Source organism: Pyrus communis, chromosome 3 (genome assembly GCF_963583255.1).
Source record: "Pyrus communis chromosome 3, drPyrComm1.1, whole genome shotgun sequence".
Lineage (NCBI taxonomy): Eukaryota > Viridiplantae > Streptophyta > Magnoliopsida > Rosales > Rosaceae > Pyrus > Pyrus communis.
The window spans coordinates 15,427,924-15,444,365 of record NC_084805.1 but is presented as its reverse complement, the minus strand read 5'-3'; the positions used below and the strand labels follow the sequence as shown (position 1 = coordinate 15,444,365).

The window sequence follows — 16,442 nt, the reverse complement described above, 5'->3', positions numbered from 1 at the left end:
GTCATATCATCCTAACTCTGTTAAGTTTTCTCTGAAAACCATTAAATTTGAAGGAAATCAGTTGTAAATGTTGTGAACTGAAAGTAATATTTTCTCATTTCTTATATAGTGCTTTGATTTTGAACATGATCAGACAATGGACTAATATTTTTGATATGTAGCAATGAAATGAAAGGGATGGCCATGATTAATAACCACGTTTCGACATGATTGACCATGTTGATTTCTCAAAGCTTACAACTACAACGCTATGTTTTTAAACTAACCAAAATTTAAAGATTTGTACAAAAGAGAAATGAAGAACTTGTGAAAAGAAGGTCAAAAATCTGAAATAACCCAGAGCATAAGTAATGTGTGAGACACATGACTTATTTTGGATGAAAAACTTAACGATATTAGTGTAAGATGACGAATTAATAATTTTGAAAAGTTGATATGACAAAATGACTTAAAATTTTCGATGATATGACAAACTGAAAGAAAAAAAGTGTGTAACTTCACATGACATTTCAAGATTAATTAAATTGTTAATTAATCAATTTCACACGCCAACGGTGCGCACTACGCCGTACAAAAATTTAATTTTAATTTCATTGTTGTTGTAATTTATTTATTTATATTATTATTTAAGTTTTCGGTTTCGACCCTCACTCTGAAATCCTCCGCATATAGACCCAGCTGTTCGTCGTTTCACGTAAAAAGAAAAAAACCAACCGACGATCCTCCCTCTCACTTTCTCTCTCCGCCATTTTTTCTTCCTCCGTTTACTCAATTCCGTCGCGCTCGCCGCCAATGGTGATGGAGGACAACAGCGAGAGCTGCAGGAGTAGAGCGCTGAACAACTCGTCATCTTCTCCGGCTCAGTCTCGCCAGCAGAGGCAGAAGGTGGGGGTTTACAATGAGGTCCTCCGCCGCCTCAAGGACTCCAAAAACGACGAGGCTATTTGCCCGGGCTTCGACGACGAGCTTTGGGCTCACTTCAATCGCCTCCCCACTCGGTACCTTTTACTCCCAATATTTGTCTTGATTTTTTTCTTGAATTATTTATTTGTATATATTATCTATGCATGTATATATATTAGTCTTACTAGCATTAATTTCTTATCATTATTTTTACTAAGATTTTTTTGCTGATTTCGAATCTGCTTTTTGAAAATTTGTTTCTGAATCTTGCATATGGAAATTTGTATCTGGAATTTTCCTTTCATTTTCTGCTACGTTATTACGTATTTTTCTATTGATCCAAACAGTACAAAATAAAGCAGATTTAGCAATCCTCAAACACATTATTCTACTGGTAATCGCTTCACTACTCGCGGTTTACTATTTTGTAGAATCACAAACAGCTTTTTGATGAGTTGAGACATTTGATTGTACTCGCGTATTTATAGGTATGCGTTGGATGTGAATGTGGAGAGGGCAGAAGATGTGCTTATGCACAAAAGATTACTGCATTTGGCTCATGATCCTGCTCATAGACCAGCGATCGAAGTCCGCCTTGTACAGGTTAGATGATCGACTACATATCTGACCTACTGCTGCGTCGATTGTAAAAGATTTTGTTGCCATTGATGCTTGAGTGCTAGCCTGTTTATCTTGTCATTTCTGTGGCCGGTGCATCGTTAATGTCACCGCAGATTTTGTGAGATCTTTTCTTGATTAAGCTTAGAAATCGGATTTGGACCAGGCCCCACTTGTGACTACACTACCTAACTCATGGAATGTTCATCATGTCACATTCGAAGTTGTTAGTGTTGTGCTAAGGAGTGCTCGTTTAACGACCTTAAATCCTTAAGAATGATTTCTCCTTGAAGGGTTCTATTTGGAATTGGTTTCTCCGTGCAGCTTAGTTTCTTAGTGGCTATCCTTGAGTAAGATTAGATCTGTTGATCTTACTAGCTTAGGGTCTCATTAATTGTTGGTCGTGTTGTGAGAGTCTAGTAGCTTTCCGTTAAAACTAGGTTATTTATCTCATAGCTACATGCTTTCTTTACGTGGTGGGGGGAGGGGGAATTTGGCACCCCTAGAAGCATAAAATTTTAAGAATACAAATGATTAAATGAACAGTTGAAAAATCCAAATTCAAACAAAGTCTTAAGTTTCATCTCCTGATGGAACTTCCCTAATAATTTCTTCCTTTTTTCTTCTAGTTCTTTATATAAATTAGTTGTACAGACATTTATGCCCATTCATCATCTTCCTAAACTTTGCTGCATGACCTCATACATTCTGGGAATCACAATATCGTGTAGGTTCATTCTATCGCAGATATGAATACAGATCCGGGTAAAGATGCTGCCCAAAGTTCAAACATATATAACAGACAAAGGTAATCTTATTTAGTTTCCTAAAAGTGTATCCAAATTTTTAATGTAGCTTCAAGATTTAACGCATATAGTCTGTGAATAAAAGGTGTTTACCTTCTTTTCTGTCATCCTACTGCACTGTCAAACATTACTGACAACTCCAGCTGGTTTTTCAAATATCAGTATACATCCCCCACCAGCGTTTGGCTCATCTCCTAACCTCGAAGCCCTTGCACTTGAGGCAAATAAATCTGAAGATCATGATGCTGAACATGCTGTACATGCCAGAACTCAGTTTACTTGGTAAATAGCTATTTGTCTCGAGTAAATATGTTTTTACTGCATCTCTCTTTCTGAAAGACTTTAGTTTGGCTCATGAGTTTTGACTACAATATTTTCACTTTCCCATTTAAACTTGGTTTATGAAAGGGTCTGGGAATTATTTCCTTTAAATTGGTTTGATCTTAGCCATGGACTTATTTGCTATTGGGTTCTGTTAATGGAATTTTTTGCATGCTTGATGCGCTGCATGTTACCAGTGATCCATGCTAGCTATATTAACTGTACTTATCGATGCTTAAACTTTTATTTTCATTTTTCATAACTGAAATTTTAAGTGAACCTGACCATTGGTAAATCAACTATATTTTATGCTCATGCTTTCTAATTACACTAGTGAAGCAAAGTGACTGCACTTGCAGATGAATATTAATGTGTTTTATTCATGATGGACAATGATGTAGGCCCATAACGCATGAAATCACTTTCTCAACAGACGATAAGCCAAAACTACTCAGTCAGGTATTTGACAATTTCTTAGTTGACATTAAAACCAAGTCATCATCATAAGATTTTTTGAACCCCTACGTGTGTGTGTGGGGACTTATGTGAGCTAAGCTTATGGCGACAAGCACACTTTGAGCTTGGAAATGTCGCAAATTACTAATGTAAAAACCAATGTTTTAAAAGGCTAAGGCGTAGGCGAGGAGTTTCATGAATAGCTCCACCTAGGCGAAAGCCTTGAGGCTTGAGGCAAAGCCTCACATGACCAAAGTTTTTAATATTATAAAAATATAATACTTTGATAAACAAATTAATCAACAATCAAACAAGCAATCAAAGACCAAATTGAGATTAGAATACCAAAAAACTCACTTGAATTTTGAACAAATTTTGGTGGTGTGGAGAATTTTGAAACAAATTGAATTATGAGATTGGGGTAAAATTGAAATATGGGATTGGGATTGATAATTTAGGGTTCGAGGAATTGGGGAATTGGTGAATTGGGGATTGGGGATTGGGTGAACTGTGAATATGGTTATGGGAGAATCGGGCATTGGGATGGGGAAGAAGGGGGATCTGTTGGGGGTTATAGACCTAGCCAAAATGGCGCCAAGTCATTAAAAAAGAAAAACTCTTCTTCTTTGTGAAGATGCCGCCTCACCTCTTTTACAAAGGCAATGGGCAAAGCCCAATCTTCGACTTAGAGGGGTCCCCAGGAAATTTCAAGCAAGATTTTTAACTGTTGAAGGGTCCTGGGAATACCCAATCAAGCACCTCAGCCACCTAGGCTTGCCTCAAACACGTCTTGGTAAGTTCAAGCCTACTCCTGCTGGCAGAGGCGTTTTCATCCCCGCCCTGCCTCCAAAGCCACCTAGGCACGCCTCAAGGCTCTTTTTTTTTTTCTTTTTCAAACACTGGTAAAAACATAAATTCACATATTTTCAACTTGATTTTGCCTCTATATGAGGGTCACGCACATGAAATACATAGTTTTTCTCTAAATATTATATCTTCACACACCAGTACCTCTTATACTTCCTGGTCATCACTCATGATAAATTTGGCAGTTAACTTCCTTGCTTGCGGAGGTTGGGCTGAACATCCAAGAAGCTCATGCTTTTTCCACATTAGATGGTTACTCCTTGGATGTCTTTGTTGTTGATGGATGGCGTTACGAGGTACATACACATAATTTTAGACAATTCAATTCAATTGCTTGGTTTTTAATAAAGCATTTGTTTGCCTAAGAAGGTAAACATGATTTTGATTCAATAGTGTTTTACCGAAGAAGTATTACAACTTCAGGCTTTTCCAAACAGTCTGCAAGCAGCAGTTTTTTATTTTATTTACAATAAGAAACTACGTTGGCCAACTTGTTCTTGAAACAGGAAACAGAGAAGCTTAAGATCGCAATACAAAAGGAAGTTTTAAAGATTGAGGTGATTCTATTCTACTAGTTAATTTCTTTTTCGATTGAGTAGGGAGGATTACAACGAGTGATGTCCCATCTGTATAATGTTTCTTTCATCTTATTTTAATTGAGGTGCATCCGTATCTTTTCCCTATACTGTAACCTTTACCTTCCGATGATCTACATGCAATTTCATGAGGAATGCATCATTCATTTGAACTTTGTATTTATGTGCAGAGGCTGTGGCCGCCAACTCATCGATCATCATCTTTTGGCAGCGAGCACGATCAAGTAGTGATCAAAACTGAACCTGATCATCTTGAAATACCTAATGATGGGACTGATGTATGGGAACTTGATCCTAGACAGTTGAAGTTTGGGAATAAAGTTGCATCTGGGTCCTGTGGAGATTTGTAAGTTTTGCATTATAAGATAATTGTACTGTTTGGATTGGTTTTTTCCCTTTTTTTTGTTCCCTCCCAGCCAAGCATGCACTTTTGAGTGGCGGTTGACTTTGGATCTTTTATCAGATATAAAGGTACATATTGTACTCAAGAAGTTGCCATTAAAGTCCTCAAGCCCGAGTGTGTAAATCCAGATATGCTGAAAGATTTTGCCCAGGAAGTCTACATTATGAGGTATATCAATTTATATTATCCTACTTGTGCACCATTTACATTGAACTTGACTTTGCCCTGAATCAATAGCCATGCGAGCTATATATAGCGCTTTGAATCCCGGAGAGATACTAGGCTGGTATGTTTTAGGGACATGAATAGGTGTGGTCTCTACAATTGTTGGGAATCATAAGAAATGCATGCTCACTTGATCTTCTAAATATTTTTAATTTGATTTGTATTCTTTTAAATGTTTGTGTTTGTCATGTAACATTCTTTTAAATGTTGGTTGTTCTCTTAACAGTTTTCTTTTCTTGTTTAAGGAAACGAGGAAGTGGTTGAAATCTACTATAATTTCTTTCCACAATATGTTTTTCTCTTCTAATTTGACAAAAGATTTCTGAAACTTGTAGGAAAGTTCGACACAAGAATGTTGTACAATTCATTGGTGCGTGTACCAAGCATCCAAGTTTGTGCATTGTAACAGGTAAGTTACAATGATTGTGTAACTTTGATGACTTGATATTTTCAAATAATGGTAGTTATTAGTTCCCTTTTTTGAAGATTTATTCTCGTCGTATGGCAGAATATATGTCCGGTGGAAGTGTGTATGACTACTTGCATAAGCAAAAGGGAGTTTTTAAGCTTCCATCCTTGCTCAAGGTCGCAATTGATGTTTCCAAAGGAATGACCTACTTGCATCAAAATAACATAATCCACAGGGATTTAAAAGCCGCCAATCTCTTGATGGATGAAAATGAAGTAAGAGACCCTCATGATACTTTAATCAAAGTTAGAAAAGTAATTCTTTGTCTAGTTTAGCTGCTAATACTTTAATGATCATTAACCTACCATTTCTAAAGCTTTTTTGATATATGCATCACTTTACAGGTTGTTAAGGTTGCTGATTTCGGGGTTGCTAGAGTAAAATCTCAATCTGGAGTAATGACAGCAGAAACTGGGACTTATAGGTGGATGGCTCCGGAGGTCTGTACTTCCACTTGAAAATTCTGGAATGTTTTCGTTCATTTCATCATTTAAGTTTTATATCTGTGTGTGAATATATATACAGACTAGCACAAATGCACAAAGAGAAGGATGGTGTTAGGGTTTAGGGTATACATATATTATAGGGAGCTGTTATGTTGACCAATCAGAAATCAAGTTTAAATTTTTGGTCCTAATTGATAGTCTAACAATAGAGAGAGAGAGAGAGAGAGAGAGAGAGAGAGAGAGAGAGAGAGAGAGATTAATAGGCTACATAGTTTAAATTTTCCCTAATATTAAATAGAAATAAAGAACTCCATCAGCATTTAGTGTATACGTATACATATCTTATAGGCGCTGTTATGTTCGCCAATTAGAAATCAAGTTTGAATTTCTGGTCCAAATTAATAGTCTAACAAGAGAGAGATAGATGGGTACTGTTAAGGAGAATAAATTTGTAGACAAAATTTGCAAACTAAATAATATTTCATCAATAGAAATGAACACGTTTATCATCGTTTAAATAATAATTCAATCATCAACTTCCATTTCATTTAGTTTTCAAAATTTTATTTACAAAATTTAGCCTCCCTATCATTATCTGAGATGATTATTAGACTACATAGTTTAATTTTCACATAATTAAAATATATAAACTAAGTGCCCCATCGGCATCTGTGCGGGTAAACCTTAATGATGAGCAATTGGCAACCTTTGTCATCAATTAAGTAGTCAGCATGGAGTATTAGACTAATCTGGGTTGTACCCTAGGGTTTCTCATGCGCACAGCTCTCTTTGTAACTTCGGATGTCCTTCCTACGTATCACATTTTATTATATCATAACATTATTATTATTATCATTTTTTTTAAGTTTCTATTGAAGAATGCGCTTGAAAATGAAAGCAACGTTTAAGAAAATGGTTATTCGCAAGTCGCTCAAATTTCCGCCATGAGTCTGTCTGTGTTTTCCTATTACATGAATTCTAGTTGGCATTTCCTTACAACAGTTGTTTTCCATTGAAGGTTATAGAACACAAGGCATATGATCACAAGGCGGATATTTTTAGCTTTGGAGTTGTGTTATGGGAGTTACTGACTGGAAAGGTATTGCTTGTCGATAGCATCATTTATTTTATCATTTCTTTTACTATTGCTCTTGTTTATGATTTCTTCTGTTTAAATCGGCAGCTTCCATATGAATACTTGACCCCGTTACAAGCAGCCGTCGGAGTTGCCCAAAAGGTACACTATCATTCTACAATTTTGTTTAGTTAGTGACCAGACACATATTCTTCTACCCTTGTTGAGCTACGATTAGTTTTCTTGATCACTAATTAATCGTTGGGAGTTGAAACCACTTGTGTAACTGGCTTAGTGCCCGCCCAGGGAGAAAAATGATAATCCCTTTGACTGGTACATCTTTTATTCAAACGATGGACTGTGAATAAGTTTGCCTACCGTCTTTCCAGGGCTTACGGCCGACCATCCCAAAGAATACTCCTCCCAAGCTTGCCGAGCTGCTTGAAAAATGCTGGCAGCAAGATCCAGCATCAAGACCTGATTTCTCAGAAATCATAGAGATTCTGCAGGCATTAGCCGAACAGGTATACATTCTGGTTGCAGTTACTTGGCAAAACATGTATTAAAATAATATGAGCAAAGGTGACTACTAAACCAAGTTTATTGAACAGATTGGTGATGGAGTGGAACGACACAAATCATCGGGAGGATTTCTGTCCGTCCTGAGACGGGGTCATCACTAACCAAGGCAAGCAGATGTTTATGACTCTACTTATCAAAAGGAATTAGTGCAGTGCGGGGAATTCCCCAACCATTTCACGTACCATGTACAGTGCTACGTCCGACCATTAACTTGTTAGAGCCATTCTGCCTTTTTATTTATTTATTTTGCGTTTTCATATCGTAGCAGCAGTTCCGAATGTAATGGTAGTGGGTTGGATGAACATGTTGTTGTGATGTTTAACAACGATAATGTTGTCGTGAGTTTCTTTCGATGCAAAAGTGGACAACAATGACAATATCTTATTAATGTGACTTCATTACTTTTCACTCGTATGTAATACGATTTAGAATCTATTTGGGAATATTTAACTAAAAGCTCCTTTGGCAGAAACTGTTAACTTAAAGCTCTTTTGGCAGGAAAATTTAGAAGTACTTTTTAGTCAGATCCTCCAATCTTCCAACAAGTAAATCCTGTAACTGTGATGAGAAGTCCACGACACCATCTTCGCTCGCCATCAATGAGAGAGGAGGGGACCTACAAAAAAACACTCCGACGCTCAAGTTAATTTTTGTTCAAAATAATTGCAAGACATTGTTAAGCTATCTGATACTTTCTTTTTTTCCTTCCCTGTTCTCATGGGATTCTAGTTCCTTTATAGACATAAAATACTTGGGCTCCAAGTTCCACTTTCCCCTTATTTCTCCATGTTCCATATTCCATGGAAGTGTTTGATCATGCTCCTTTATTCTTGCTACACTCTCCCAAATTTAGGTACTGGCTCATTGCTTAAGCCTTAATTTTTGCACCCACAGATGCCCCTTTTTTTTTTTCTCTACAAACACATCATCTGAATTTGTACAGGAAGAATATTTCTTTTGCAAAAATTCATGTGACATCATTGGTATGATACAAACAAACATGTAAGATTTCATGTGGATGATCTTCGAACATGAGTTTAGCCCTCAGCTACGATTGTAGTTTAGTCTTTGGCTACTATCACACACACTAGTACAAAAAACAGTTTGTGCGACGTAGGTACCTTCGTCGCGCAAAGTAAAAAACTGTTGCATGAAAATTAGCCCAACGAAACCTTCGTCGTGCAAAGACAATGAAAGCAGGGTTTACGCAATGAAAGGACAACCTGCGTCGTGCAAAAGATCTTTGCACGAAGACAACACTTACATGGTGCAAAATGTCTTTGCATGACGACCTCACCTTCGCGCGACGATAAAACATGCGTCGCACAGAGAAACACTTGTAGTAAAAGTGCTTATTAGCAATCCAAACGGACCTTTTAAGGTTTAATACAGATTGTGAAATGGACACGGGTGCCAAAGTCAACCCAGTTTACAGCTCAATCTCCTCCTATGTAAGATTAAATTAGTTCGAAATGGGAGCATCACGGTAGGTGCTAGAATTGGGTTAGGCCTCCAAAGTGTTAATTTCTGATACCAACGAAATCCTTGTTTTTTTTTTTCCTTAACAAACAATATTATTCACATTAAGGGAGAAGGGAGCAGGCTTAGTCTCATAATAAACTTTCAATAATGTGGTTCAAATTCGCATTTGGCGAGAATCATACCTAAGACTTCTCAATTACAAATGAAGAGGAATACCACTAGACCGTGGTACTAAGTGGCGAACAAATGATATTATCTACACTAAGGGGTGTGGGATTGAGATAAGCCTCACAATGGGCTAACAATAATGTTGTTCAAATTGATCTTTGGCGAGAACCGAACCTAAGGTCTCTCACTTACAAATGAAGAAAAATACCACTAAACTCTAGAATTAAGTGGCCAACAAAAGTATATTTTAAACTAATGTAAGTTATAAAATGAGTATCGAACTCTCGTGCATAAAGAAAGTACACCGGCATAGTAACACATAATTTAGGAAGGAAAAAAAGATGATGCTAGGCATAGTAACCTATAATTCTTTTCTGGCGTTCAACAGATTAATCAGCATGGGAAGTTGAAGCATCTCTCATTGGTTAGGAGAAAGGAGCGTGTCATTACCCATTTTAGAAGAGTAAATGATCTTGGCTCCTCTTATTGGCTGACAAGTGCAAAAACATGGAAATCATATTTCTAAGTGGCTTCTGTCGTGTTACAGACAGGTTTCAAAACGATCCTGCGTTCTTGCTCCAATTATATAAGCTTAGGGTGTCTCATGGGACTCAATTAATCGATTTGGTTTTTCATGACATTTCTGCAACTTCCCTTTCTTTAACACATGTTAGCTTGAGACGGTGCACTCTTTTAACCAACCATGCAGTGACTAGGTTGGCGTCTAACAAGGATCTGGAAGTTTTGGATTTGAGAGATTGCAGAAACCTCGGGGATGAATCCCTCCGAGCCACAAGCACTCTTCCAAAAGTAAAGACATTGTTGCTAGATTGCTCTGATATTAGTGATGTGGGATTATTGTATTTGAGACCAGTGGTTATAAGTTCACTAATTTCATTGGCCGTTAGAGGATGCAAGAAACTTACGGATAATTGTATCACTGCTCTATCTGATGGCTCTTCCAAGTTGGAGTTGCAATAATTAGACTTGTCCAATCTTCCTAATCTCCCCGATAATGCAGTTTTATTACTGGCAAAGAGTAGGATTCCGCTACTTGAACTGCGCATGCGGCAATGCCCACTCATAGGTGACACTGCAGTAATGGCATTAGCATCTATGCAAGTTGACGAGGAGAGGTGGCATGGTAACTGCTTAAGGTTGTTGGATCTGTTTAATTGTGGTGGGATTACCCCGCTTTCGTTTTGGTGGTTGAAGAAACCATATTTTCCAAGGCTGAGATGGTTGGGAGTTACGGGTAGTGTAAATAGAGATATGGTAGATGCTTTGGCTCCAAGTAGACCGTTCTTGCATGTTTCACGCCGTGGTGAGGAGCTGGGAGTTCAGCAAGGGGATACTGCCGATGATGTTTACATGCACGACTTTGATGAGATGGACGACCTTGAACTGTGGCTTGCAGAAGATGACTATGTTGATGACGATATGGTGAACGCAGAGGCAGTGGCGTGATCGGACACTTAGTTTCATCATGTTATTGTTTATAATGGTGGTTCTGTTGAAACTATAGAACGTATCATGGTTTTTCATGACGAACGATTTAGTACTCTAAACTCGATTAAGGGGAGTGGTGAGGATTTGAACCTGAAACGCAGTGGGATGAAGAGGAATTCATCGAGACAATACACCATTTGCAAAATGTATCATGGTTTATTGATTAGTGTTTTACTAGGTGTTGTATGATCTACACCAAAGTTTAAACTTTAGAGCTTGTTTGATAATTATTTTTATTTTTGTTTTTACAATTGTGCGTTAGATATGAAGTAAGCATATGAAGGAAATGAGGGATGAAAAAAGGTGGTTCACGGGAGGGAGGGAAACAATAAAGAAAAATGAACGAAGACAAAATCTTGAAAGTGAAATAATGTAAACTATTTATAGTTATCATTATTTGTATTGATACATTTCTTTTATACCTCTCCCACAATCCTTCTTGCACTCTTCTATATTCTTATTTTCTCCCAGGTGTAGTTTTGTCTCTTAACACAAAAATTAAAACTAAATGTAAAAATAAAATAGTTATCAAATGGCCAATTAATTTTTGTGGCATATAAAACCAAGAAACAAGAGTGTAACATGTTCTTCTACTAGTAGTAAAGTAGCTTCTTTAATTTACAAAAAAAAAAAAAAAAGTGTGCAGATTTTGTGTGGGAAAATGTTGTGTAAAAGGTACATTGGACAAGAGTTGTGTAGATATTTCAAACTTTTTGGATCCCTTTTCTTCCCTTCTCAGTAACAAGTCTCACTACCTACAAATTCTTCTAACTGATTGTGTTTTGAGCTTACATAAATGCATGGGAATAACACTTGTGAATCTTAGGGGTTTATCTTTGGGAGGTTACACAATTAAAGATTATATATCAAGGATCAAGTGGTGAATTTGTCTGATTCTTTCTCAACCTATTACGTTTTGGGTTAAATTGCTTCATCGTTTTCATAGTACAGTTCAGAATAGTAAAATAATAATTTTATTAATATGCATATAGATAAATATAACTACGTACCTTACTAGAATATTTGACGAGGAGTACTCCTATAAACCATCTGATGAAATACCATACCTAAAAATGGGACAGTTGAGATGGACACGTAAAGGGGAATAGAAATGCCGAAAACTGAAATCGAAACACAAACCAAATTGACCCACGCCGAACAATTCAGTTTTTGTAGTTTGAAAACGGTTTATGTTTGAAACTGAACCTCAATATGGAACAATAGTTTGGTTTTAGTTTTGAACATCTAAAACCGTACTGAAATGAACTGCAGAGCAAAAATTAAATTAATATATAATTTATTACCAATAATAGGTAATTTATGTTGTAGGCTTTATTTGTCAATGTGATTTGTTATTTTTTGTAGGCTTTTTAAAGTTTATAACAACTAATGTAATTTTTATTGTTTATGTTGTGAAACCCCACCCCCAGATAAATTGTAATTTACATTTATTTAACAATTTATGAAATTACATTTGTACCCTTGAATTTCTACCTTATCCGGATCTACTTTCTGGATTCCCTCTCTAGTTCTCCTCCTCTTTTTGCCTGCCACGTGGCAGACCCTCCCTTATCTCTCATTCTCTCTCTCTTCTCCCCGATCATTCTCTCTCATCTCACTTATTCTCTCATCCTCTATCAGACAAACTTTCTCACTCTCCCCAATTGACACTGTCACATCCCTGCCCGGGAGGGATCACTTCCCGGGCCCGACTCCCCGATCACTTTCTCTCATCTCACTCACTCTCTCCCCCTCTCTCGGACAAACTCTCTCACTCTCCCCAATCGACACTGTCACATCTCGGCCTGGGCGGGACCACTTCCCGGGCCCGACTCCACCGTAGCACGATATTGTTCGCTTTGGGCCCCCAGCACACCCTCACAGTTTTGTTTTTGGGAACCCACGAGCAACTTCCCAGTGGGTCACCCATCATGGGATTGCTCTAACCCCCTTCTCGCTTAACTTTGGAGTTCCTACGGAACCCGAAGCTAGTGAGCTCCCAAAAGGCCTTGCACTAGGTAGGGATAGGAATATACATTTAAGGATCACTCCCCTGGGCGATGTGGGATGTCACAGACACCCACACTAACCGTCAAACCAACACCCCACAGACACCTACCCTCAAACCCAGGACCTTCTTTCTTTCTTTCTTTCTCTCTCTCTCTCTCTCTCTTACTCTCCCTAGTCTTTGTCAAACACGACGAAGCACAAAGAACCTTCGGTGAACCCTTGAGACTTCCAAGAAAGAGTCCAGCCACCTCTGACCATTTCACAACGAATTGAAGGTACCAAACGCTCTCTCTCATCTCTACCTTTATTTTGGTTGTTAGATTGTGAGTTAATTTGGCCGATCGATGTCGATCGGAGCTCGGAAGGCTCCGGCCTTTGTTCCGTCAAGAACCAGGTCAAAAGACCCACACCCAGAAACCCATAGCCCATTAAACCCAAACCCTTTGGGCCGTGACCAACGTCGAGCCTTTGGCCCACTAAAACCCTAAACCTAAACCCTTTTATTTAAACCCCCAAAACCTTTTTCCTTGGCCCAGGCTTTCAAGCCCAAAACCTGTTAAAACCCAACCCAAAACCCTTCGGACCCCAGGCCTTCGAGCCGTGCATAGCTTGGGCCTAAGGAACCTAAGCCCAGGATCCCAAGACCAGGCCCAAACGCAATCCAAACCCTAAGCCCAGCCGCGCGTAGACTGAGCGTGGGTGCCTGCTGATGCCGGCGTGTGAAGCACACGTGCCACCGTTCACGGCTACACCGGTAACTTTTCCGATGACTTTTCCATGCGTGCAGCGGTGGGTGGGGGGTACCCGAGGTCCCCCTTTATGTTTTTCAACTTTTCCCTACGCGTGGCGTTTGAGTATAGTTTATTAATCGGACCATTTATGTGCTTAGGTGAAATTATTAGCGGCGATTCCTTCTTTCCTATTTCGTACGGCTTTTCGACGACGAAGTATCTATGAGTGGATCTTTTCTAAAATGCATGTTTTAATAGTAGAAATGCATACATGAAAAGCATGATTTAATGATTATGTTTTATGAGTAAATTAGATTTACACTTTATGATTATCATGCTTTATTGAGAATATTTGGACTACCATACTTTATCGAATTTATGTTCTTTGTAGTATATATGATGGATGACTATATACTATTTATGAACATGATTTTACACCCTCTTTATAGTATATATGATGGATGACTATATACTATGAAGTGGTTTTGAGATATATGTACCTATGTTCGGAAAGACTATATTCAATATTTTTGTATGCATCTAGTGGTCACTATTTTGCCTACGGGCAATGATACTCATATTGGCTTTGACCGGGTGTAAATTGGTGGCTTCGGCAGGGAGATACTTCTATTGGCTTCGGCCAGGCATAGGTTGTGGCTTTGGCCTGGAGATACTTATATTGGCTTCGGTCAGGCGTAGGTTGGTGGCTTCGGCCATGAGATATTGATACATGATACCACTATTTAGCACACTATACGATATATGTTCTATGAAATGTTTTATGGCATGCTAGGGTTTTCAGAAAACCTATTACATATTATGCTATGAGTTTTCATAAAACTTTAGGGGTTAGTATGTTGAATAATTGTTTCAGTACTATTTATATATCAATTTAGTCCACTCATGTTTGTTTTGGTCCTCCTTAGGACATAGGAACGAGGAATAAGATTTGAGCTACGAGGCATTCCTCTACTAATGACATCCTGCCATCCTCTCTGCTTTGACTTCACTTGTAATAACACCTTCTGCTTGTATTCTGTTTTAGTACTATGCTATGAACATGTCATGTATTATCATAAATTCATTGTTGGTAGTTAAATATTTTATATTTCAGAAAGTTTGTATTTTGAATAATACTTTGCGAAGTTACGCGTGAAATTTATATGCATGGTTCACATGTTCTCAGCATATGCATTCATTAAATGGCTTGCGTCAGCCTCGAGTGTCGGCCAACATGTTGCCATCCTGCTATCCTCCGAACATCAGGATCGGGGCGTGTCAGATTGGTATTAGAGCATACTTAGGACTTCATTCTTCCATTTGGTAATCATAATCTTTCTTGTGACCATAATATTTTGTCTTCTAAATCTTGTTTACCTCTTATCAGAATTATGGACCATCCTGGTGGGAATGTACCTCGTCAACCTCGTTTTGGTCTAATGGGAGGAATTCAACAGTTGACCTCTGCTCTATGAAATGTTTTCCCTGGTAGTAGCAGACTGAGTTGTACATATATGGAGATTGCTCGTAGCCACAACGTTATGGAACTTAGGGTAGTTGGAGGTTGTGATAAGGCTAAAGATTGGTTGGAAAAGATAGAGGATACCTTAGAGAGCATGAGATGCCCAACATCTGAATGAGCGAATACTGCTAATTATTTCCTGCTAGGGGACGAGAGGTTTTGGTAGAAGTCAGCGACGGGCTCTCGTCCACGTAATTCATTGATAACTTGGGCTACATTCAGGAGACTCTTTAGCACATACTTTTTGAGCCCTGGTTATTAGCTGAGGAAGAGACAAAAGTTCCTAGATTTCGCCAGGGCGATTTAAGTAGTACAGAGTTTGATAGCACTTTTTGGCGATTATCGAGACATCATGAAGGAACCTATAAAAACCAACGGGAGATGATGATTTAGCTGTAAATTTCTTTGAACCTGAACCATCGCGAGCTTCTGGCTCTAAATAGTCATAGATCCTATGAGGATATGATTGAGGCGGCCTTGTAGATCGAACAGTCGAGATAGGACAATCAGAACCAGCCTGGAAACCAGAATCAAAATCAGCAAGGTCGTGGATTCTAATCCCGAAATATAAGGGAGCCTTCTACTTCTTCTAATTTCTTCGGCCCTAGTCACTTTCAGTCATTCAAGCGACAGGGCTAGGGTTCGATATCATCTAGTGAGGGCTCAGGTAGTGAGTCAGTTAGGCAATGTTTTAGCCATTTCAGTCCGACAATAGCAGCTTATGCGCATTGTGGATTTCGCCATCAGGGGAATTGCGCTGTGCTTATAGTCACATGTCACATAAGTGGTAGCACTGGGCACTATGTTCATGATTGCCCTTCAGCGCCACCTCCCAAGAGTTATGCTTCTAGTTTAGGTCACGGTGGGGGAAGTAACCCAAATACTCAGAGTTATGGCAGTACCCAAAGTTATGGCGGCAGTAATAATCAGAATAACCAGTTCTTTGCTCATCGACAACCATAGTATTCTGGAGCATCTTTGGGCAGTCGTGCTAAGGGGAACCGAGCAGGCCGTAACAACCAAGGTGCTAAGACTCGTGGCGGCTGTAACAGTGGATCAGGATGTCAAGCTCATGGGCGTATCAATGCCATAACTCAACAGTAGGTGGAGCAGGACCCCAGAGTCATTACCGGTACATTGCTTGTTTGTGTTAATTGGGCGCGTGTACTGATTGATTCGAGTGCTACTTATTTTTTTATATCTTCCTAATTTGCGCGGATTATTAACCCGCAACCTACAACACTCGGTTTTGG

The 16,442-nt window shown here is 38.6% G+C and overlaps 1 protein-coding gene and 1 pseudogene across 1 annotated transcript; both read left to right on the top strand.

Annotated features, from left to right (window-relative positions):
• Nucleotides 1-792: 792 nt before the first annotated feature.
• On the top strand, nucleotides 793-7,868 carry LOC137730299 (serine/threonine-protein kinase STY46-like). Its single transcript, XM_068469365.1, has 16 exons — nucleotides 793-998; nucleotides 1,392-1,506; nucleotides 2,253-2,329; nucleotides 2,490-2,609; nucleotides 3,050-3,107; nucleotides 4,157-4,267; nucleotides 4,478-4,528; nucleotides 4,738-4,913; nucleotides 5,031-5,138; nucleotides 5,531-5,604; nucleotides 5,704-5,879; nucleotides 6,009-6,104; nucleotides 7,129-7,209; nucleotides 7,294-7,347; nucleotides 7,575-7,709; nucleotides 7,797-7,868. The coding sequence occupies exons 1-16, from the start codon at nucleotides 793-795 to the stop codon at nucleotides 7,866-7,868; spliced, it is 1,710 nt and encodes a 569-aa protein (XP_068325466.1).
• Nucleotides 7,869-9,790: 1,922 nt separating this feature from the next.
• On the top strand, nucleotides 9,791-10,884 carry LOC137728260 (F-box/LRR-repeat protein 10-like; annotated as a pseudogene).
• The last annotated feature ends 5,558 nt before the right edge of the window (nucleotides 10,885-16,442 follow it).

Bases quoted from the DNA above. Each gene is read 5' to 3' on its own strand.
- LOC137730299 (XM_068469365.1), top strand. From the start codon at position 793: ATGGTGATGGAGGACAACAGCGAGAGCTGCAGGAGTAGAGCGCTGAAC. The intron at 5,139-5,530 runs GTATATCAATTT...TGAAACTTGTAG, and splicing joins CAGGAAGTCTACATTATGAG to GAAAGTTCGACACAAGAATG. The intron at 6,105-7,128 runs GTCTGTACTTCC...TTTCCATTGAAG, and splicing joins ATAGGTGGATGGCTCCGGAG to GTTATAGAACACAAGGCATA.